At 39.0% G+C, this 7,853-nt stretch overlaps 1 protein-coding gene across 1 annotated transcript in view; it reads left to right on the top strand.

Annotated features, from left to right (window-relative positions):
- The first annotated feature begins 242 nt into the window (after positions 1-242).
- USP7 (ubiquitin specific peptidase 7) overlaps positions 243-7,853 on the top strand; it is a 44,907-nt gene continuing 37,296 nt past the window's right edge. The window contains exons 1-2 of the mRNA XM_009278091.1: positions 243-347; positions 6,266-6,464. Coding sequence (XP_009276366.1) covers positions 305-347; positions 6,266-6,464 — 242 coding nt within the window. The 5' untranslated portion in view covers positions 243-304. The remainder of the gene's footprint in view (positions 348-6,265; positions 6,465-7,853) is intronic.

Genomic DNA, 7,853 nt, shown 5'->3' with positions numbered 1-7,853 from the left:
TCTTCATTTGTGTTCTTGTTCTTCCTATTTTTGTTCTGCATTAATGCAGACTTTTTGCTTCATCCGTAAGTATTCATCTATTTGAGGAATTTTACAGTTAGACACATACCAGTACAATTGTTGTGCTATAATTTAAGTAGATACTGTTTTGCACAAAAGTGTGCCATTTGTGTCTCATAAGCACTACCTGAGACAGAAATGTTAATATAGCTGATTAATCTTTATATTTTTTTCTGTGTTAGCTGGAGATACAGATGATCCTCCGAGAATTACTCAAAATCCTGTCATTAATGGGAATGTAGCAATGGCTGACGGACATAACAACACTGAAGAAGACATGGAAGATGGTAAGTAAATATTTGATAAAAACATGTGGATTGTTGGCTTCTTTATTTTTATGATTTTTGAGGACAAAGCGGTCCATGTCTTACCTGTGTTCTCTGACCTACAGCTCATTAAAAAAATGAAACCCTCTGTAGTTACGACTGCTGGTTTTCTGTAAAGGCATCCTTTTAACATAGCTATACAATAGGATTAGGCATCTGAGGGCTTGGGATTTTTTTCTCTTACTCTTTCTAGGTACTCATTTAAAAATTGCTGAAAGCGATACTGTCCATTGTTATATTTTGTGATACGTCCCTTTAAATGTACTGCAGCTGGTGCTTTGCTGAATAGTAATTTTGTCAGTTATGCAATTCCTTCAGGATGTTTAGAATCCTTATCTGTCCTACTCTCTTGTCAGGTGGCAGCTGTGATCAGTTTTTGTCTTTGTATGGTAAGTCAGTGGTACCTATTCTGTTGAGGAACATTCACCCCCCAATTCTGATGCCCTTTTACTTGCAAATGCAAAGGAAGAAGTATGTATTGATGTCCTGTTAATAAAAGGGGACATGTGGTTTTGAAATCTTTTTGTTGGTCTATTAAATTAAAATAAAGGTGTACGGTTTTTTCTGTTACAGAAGATCAAATAATTTTTAAGTAGATGTGTCTAGGCTTATTTAAAGAAGGATAATGAGTTTGTAATTCACTTAAGTCTGTTATTATGTTTAGTGAGGAAAATGTACAATGATATTTCTTTTCTTAGGAGAGGATATGGGGGGGAGGCTGCTCTTATTTTGAAGAACTAAATAAAATTGAACTGGGAGAAGGGAGGCAAAATATGAGTGGGATTTGTTCCCCTCCGATTCCTTACTTCCTGCTGTCTTGTGAGAATACACTCAGGACTTGGCTTAAATATTTATTTATATTTGTGCAAAATACTGAGTGAATTTGAGAAAAGTCAGAGTTTGAGGTTAAAGGTCAGAAAAGTGCTTACTTTCATGTATTCAAGGAACATATAATAGAATACTGATAGAAAATAGTAATGTTCCATGAAGAGAATATGATTTAAATTCAGGACAAAAGCATCTCATGGTTGAATTGCCTCTGTATTATTGGCAAAGATAAGGTTTCCTATGATCAGATTCTCGTAATAAAGTAAAAATGAGGTCTGCTTAGCCTGTGAATCTTTTTTGTCTGATTGCCTGATCTCATTCAGGGGGCTTTGATTTCTTGCTCAGAGTAACTAGCTGAGACTGAAATAGGGAATTCTGTGTTTATCAAAATCAAGTTACCTGTTCTAAAGATGTTAAATGCCTTTGTCGGGCCATGGGATTTGGAGGGTGGCAAGAGAAGATCCCATGAGTTGAGACTGACTGGCAAGGACAGCTCTGTTGAACTTCTGTTCTCAGTAATGGTGTTTATAGGTAGAAAGCCTGATAGTGTTTGCTATCGATACAGCCAGTAGATAACACATTGGTCAGTTAGTATAAAAATTTGTCCAGAAGTTGGTCTGTATATACTTGCACAAATTAAGCAAAAGGGACTTAAGCTGCAGAAGCAGCTGATGAAACCCAGGCCATATCGAGGATGGCAAGTAATCAGATGTACACTTCTTCATTCAGGGTAACATTGACTTTTTAACCAAAAAGCTGCTGTAAAACAGTTTCTGCCATTTATCAAATATTCGAATTGTCTCAGAGACCTGGATATGAAGGTGTCGCGGTAGGAAGAAGCATCTGAAGGTATTCAGCAAAAGGCTTGTGAAAGCTTCTGTGTTTATAGTAGTACTCATGTCTTTGTGGACTTTCAGTATGGTCAGGAGCTTTGGTCCACCCTGCTGTGGGACATCTTTCAGGGTTAAAATGTGATTATTAAGCAATACTCTAATAGTTCCTCATTATCATATTTGAATAAGGAGTGTCTGGCTACATCTTGGTGCTGTTATAGCTCTGCATTGACACAGGTGGAAAATAGTGTTATTGCAAAATATTATAATTGCAAAAACATTCCTGAAGACTTGCATCACGTAAGTGGATGATGCCTCTTTTCCAAGTCTTGTAAATCAGATTAGTTGCTTGCTCTTGCATTATTTACACATCAGTGCAATTGCTCTCTTGCTGTTTGTTCTGTTGCTGTCCTGGTTTGCAGCATGATGTACATGTATAATGGACAGCTTGGAGATCCACAAGATAGGAAAAAATGGAGGGAGACATTGGCCTCTGGTAAACATGCTCTGTTTTCCATTGATCCCACTTGCTATGACGAACAGCAAACTGAGCTGATAAAGAATGCATGAAGAGAATTTAGATACCCCTTCAATGAAAATCTTAGAGTTTAACGGTTCCTGCGAAAGTGGTGAAGAGTAGGATAAAAGGTTGATGCTTCCAGCTGGATCATAGAAACCAGCTTTCTGGTGAATTTCTGAGTTCAAGAAACTTTTGAGGTGGTTTTGTTCTTCCTGCTTAGCACAAAAGGAAACGACTGACGAGATGGGGAAAAAAAGTGCAGCTCTCATCCCCTTTGCTAGGCAACTAACCACAGGCATTGTGAAGAACACGTAATGGGGGCAGCAGTGGACCACCAACAGGACTTTCAGATAAGGCTGCGTTCTCCCAAGCGGTTTGACTAGAACCTGTTGTTGCTATGCGTGATGTCTTAGCAATTAAAAAGAACCAGCTGAAGGAATGTGCTATGCTTTGTATAGAGAATGACTCAATGAAGCAAGCTTTGTGAGCTGGAATAGCAGCTTCCACAAATAAAATAAAAAATAAGAAAAACAAGGTTCTGATCAAATTTTGTTTGCAAGTGCATCAGTATTCAAAACAGCACACAGAATAAATTCCCTTTAGAAGTTAAAGTTCAAAGAGAAGGTCCCTAGCTAAACATAAACTTACAGCTTTGCAATTACCTACTGAAGTCTCATTTCTGTGAAGAATTGCAGAGGCTAGGAGGCTTTCAGAAGCATCCATCTTACAGCATGCAATACTAGCACATGGCTATTTGGATCATTATTAAAATATTCATAGAATATTCAGCCAGTTTCTCCATTAATAATTCAGGTTCAGAATATTTTAATAACCTCAATGTACTTTAAAGGTAGCAACATTTACTAAGAGAATAAAGAAATCTGCTTTTCTCAAAGGTATAAACACTTAAATATGTACTTCAGTCATAAAATGGATCATGTTCTGTATTTGGATCTCCAATTTGAAGGATCTTTGTCGTATCATGGTGCTAAATGTGACATTCATCTCAAGAGTGAAAAAATCTTTTCCACATAGCAAATATAATCCGTTGCATGTAATTTCACCGGGCATTGTCAGCTGGGACTGTTCTTTTCACCTGTGTTCAGGATCGTGTGTCACGTTTGTAGTTCAGGGATTTATAGTCTTACTTGCCAGTTACGAAACCAGGACACACTACTAAATTATCTTGCTGCCAATTGCAGTCTTTTATTGGAAAACTGGTGGACATGTTTGTGATGGTGAAAAAAGGTTTTATTTATTTATGTGCTCAGAATGCTCATCGCACTTACTATTTAAACTTCTTTTTTAAATATAATTCATGTTTTAATCGATTTCACTTGCTAAAAATACGGGCTTTCTGGAAGGAAAGGAAGGTTGTTATTTCAGGGGGTTGTGTTTTGTATTTTTAAAGAAACTTCTATTTTAGGGTTGACCTTTGTTATGAGGCTGCATTTTTGTGGAGTAGTTACTAGTGATTGCTCAAATATTTTACTGAGAAGAGTACCCTTCCCTGGTGAGTTCTCATGCACAGGCTTTCCTGAAAAGAAATCAAGAAATACAGGCAAACTTTCTCTGCAGATGCTGCGTGGGCTGCCTTTTTTAGCTGACGCCGTAGCAGCGCTGCTGCATCCTTGTGCTGAAGCGCTCTGAAAGCTGCATCAAAGGAGGCAGAAAGCAAACTTGGTCGGCTCATTTTTCAGAAGCTTAGACTAAGCCCAGAAGTACTGATCTTGATCGTGAACAGGGAGGCGTTCTCGAGCTGGTTTGAGATACATGTGATGCAAGACTGATTTTTAAATTGTTAACCATGTTACGGTTTTTTTTGCTTCTGCCTGCGAATCAAGTTTGAGAGCGTACAGCTCCTTTGGCTGCAGCCTGTCTGGCTCTTGGTCATAGAAGACCAGCTCTCTACTCTGTTAACAGGCAGTGAGTAGGTAAAATGGGTAGGGAACAGTTTTTAAGTAGGTGGTAGACTACTGGTTAGCTACACTTACATGTAGGGAAAAAGAGGAGAAAATAATCCTTTGAACTCTTCCGTTACTGAGGACGCTGACAGCACAGGGTAATGTGAAGGTCATTGCAGGTGTAGAGGAGAGAGGAAGCTGGTTTCTGCTGTAGTACTATTACTTTTAAGAGATAATTTGGAATGCTTAGGGCTGTCAGGCCATACACAGATAAGATCAACTGTGTTGCCAAGATCAATATCAGAAGTAGGACAACTGCTTAAAAAGAAAACCATTTTGCAAGGGAGAAGAATGAAATCTGTCAAAGCTCCCCAGCAGTTGTGGGCAAAACTTTTTGATTTTCTGTATTGAAGTGTATGATCTTTACAATGTTTCATGTTGTAATCAAGAGAGTTTCATTTTTTTAAGTAAGGTAGCAACCAGGACTTTTTTTTTTAAAAATCCTTCAACACTGTCTCTGGTGCCATGCCAAGCTTTGAGTGAACGACTGCTTTGCATGTACAGAAATAACACATTTGTTGTATACTGTGCACCTTGTCACATAATTTCATGATCTGATTTCTGTCTTGGTGTCGTTGTACCTCAGTGCTTTTGGTTTTGGGTGTCACTGCACGTGTGACACATCTGCTTCGGTTCTGCATCACCCATGGGTGGTGTGAGAATAGCAGTCTGACCATGGGTGCTGTCTGCCGCCTTGTATGCTGCTCAAACCTCCTTACGCCCAGTAGCAAATCTTTCCATGTTACACAGGTGTTAAGTTGGAACCACAGAAAAGGAGAGGAGTGTCTTGTGCGTATTCTGTATTTCATCTCTGCCCTGTAAAATTGTTGGGATAAGCTGCAGGTTTTTCCTCCCTGTATGCAATACGAGGTGTGTCACAATAAAGAGAGCCCAGTCTTGTGCCTTCCTGAAGCTGTCACAGTTCTCCAGCACCCTGTTATAGCTGTGTACAACAGAAGCAGAACAGATTGTGGTATATGAAGAACTGGGGATGTGGGAAGAAGGCAAAATTAGTTTAATTGTGTGTGTCAAAATAAGCTATTAAAAAAAAAAAAAACAACCAACCGTCTCATTTAACTTTGTTTTAGACCACTAAAAATCTCTAAGATTTTCACATACCAGAAAGAATACAGGACCTACTCTTGAGCTATTCAGCAAACTGGTATGAGATTTAAAAACAACCCAACAACCAACCATGGGGTTAATCTGTTTTGAAAAGATACTGTTGCATGCAGAAAACAACTAAATGGTGACCTGGTATCAATAGGGCAGTTGAACAGATTGTGAAAATCCTTTGCACATCTTGGTTCGTGCAAGCAGCTGACTTAAACTGGGCTGTGAAGATACTACACAACATAGAAGAGTTAGAGTGGGCTGTGATGTATGTTGTAAAGCATTTGATGTCTCTGTCTTGTTGTACCCACTGCTTTAGCAGAAACTTGAGTGGTAGCAAATTCTAGTGCTAAAGAATTATCTAAGAAAATAGTGTACAAAAGGAATGTGTCTTTCAGTGCTCTGTTTTCCTGAATGGTGCTGCAGTGTTTTTCAAAATGAAAACATTGAAACTTCAGTTGCTAAGGAGTTCAGTGCCTCTCGGGCTTTGGGGTTTTTTTTTTTGGTTGCTTCCAATACCCCACTACATAAAACATGCTCACATTGTGTGATTTTTGAAAATGACGTTTTGGAGTGAAGAACATCAGTTTTTACAAATAATTTTGTGTGTGTGTGTTACAGATACAAGTTGGCGATCAGAAGCAACATTTCAGTTTACAGTTGAACGCTTCAACAGATTGAGCGAGTCGGTTCTCAGTCCTCCTTGCTTTGTACGAAATTTGCCATGGAAGATCATGGTTATGCCACGACTCTACCCGGACAGACCACACCAAAAAAGCGTAGGATTCTTCCTTCAGTGCAATGCTGAATCTGATTCCACGTAAGACCCTTTTAATTATTGTACAAGTTCTCATTTGATACTAGTTAATCTGTATTGCAAGAAATACAAACATCTAAAAAAATTGTTTTACCTAGCTTTCTGCAAGAAGAAAGAATTCTTGCAAGGGTTTCAGTCCCCTTCCCCCCCCACCCCTTTCTAAATCCTGAATCATAAGAGTAATCCTCTCTTTAGGAGGAGCTAAAAGTAGCTTGTGTAGCTACAAGTTTGTGGTAGAATTTAGATATATTTCTGTTTGATTGCTGGGGAGAAGCCTTTGACTAACAGTTTTCTTGGCATGGGAAAAGTTCTGGGTTTATTTCAAATTGAAATGCTACTGGAGCTTCTCTAACCCTGCTGAGCTATAAATCCTGCCCTGTAAAGCGTGTGAGCAGGTAGCTGCTAGCAACTGAGACAGAGCGGTGTATGAGGTACTCATCTCCTTAAATGGAGTTCATTGCTCATAAAGCGAGATACAAACATGTACATGTTCTTGGAGTCCTGTGTGCAAATCAAAATTGGCTGTCTTTGACCACTTTTGTAAATGATAGGGAAATTTAAAAAGATAAATACAAATTTCTGGTGTATTACTGCAGCTTATCCAGCTAGAGTGCAGACCCCTCATAGCTATCCTTTCCAGTAGGGTAACTCCATTCTTGCACCAAATCTCACACAACTTATAGTTCACTCTGAATAATAAGTTGCTGTTTTCCATCACCTTTGTAATCTGAAAGGTGAGTGCTCAGTGCAGAAGGTAAAGAAAGTTGAGGGTGTATTAAGTAGTCACAGGAGAATTGTTTCACACACAAGTAGTCATAGATAAAGGGTAACGTGATCTTCAAAAGTATCAACCAAGATGTAGCTGGTGGAGCTAAGCAAGCAGTAATGCCACTGCATGAGAGAGTGACAAGACCTTGTCTGAACTGATACTCAGTCTGATCGTCTTGCACAAGTGGGATGAATTTGAACAGGCATGGTCATAAAGAAGTGCTGCTGAGAAAATTGGGGAGTTTATCTTGTGGGAGGGAGGGTAGAACCGCCACCTCCTTTCCTTAGCCAAAGGCTGAGTTTTCACACTCTGGAGACACCAAGACTGCTTTGAGTTGGCCTACCCATCTGCACTGAAGTAGATTAGAAATAGCTCACCTTAGAGAGCAGTTAGCTTCTTAAACCACCGTTACCTGCGAGCGATTGCCCCGCAGTACTTTCTTAACACTATTGCCGCTGTAAGAAAATCTCCATTCCACCTTCACATTCATAATGTGGCTTCAGAAAGCCCCAGGGATTCATGCCCTCAATAACAATTAACCAAATCTTAACATCTAATAAGGAAAAAAAAAAAAAAATTCCTATATGTGAAAGTAATGTACCAAAAATCCCTAACAACAACAA

Source organism: Aptenodytes forsteri, unplaced genomic scaffold, assembly GCF_000699145.1.
Source record: "Aptenodytes forsteri isolate BGI_AS27 unplaced genomic scaffold, ASM69914v1 Scaffold26, whole genome shotgun sequence".
Classification (NCBI taxonomy): domain Eukaryota; kingdom Metazoa; phylum Chordata; class Aves; order Sphenisciformes; family Spheniscidae; genus Aptenodytes; species Aptenodytes forsteri.
This window is presented reverse-complemented; position numbering and strand designations above follow the sequence as displayed.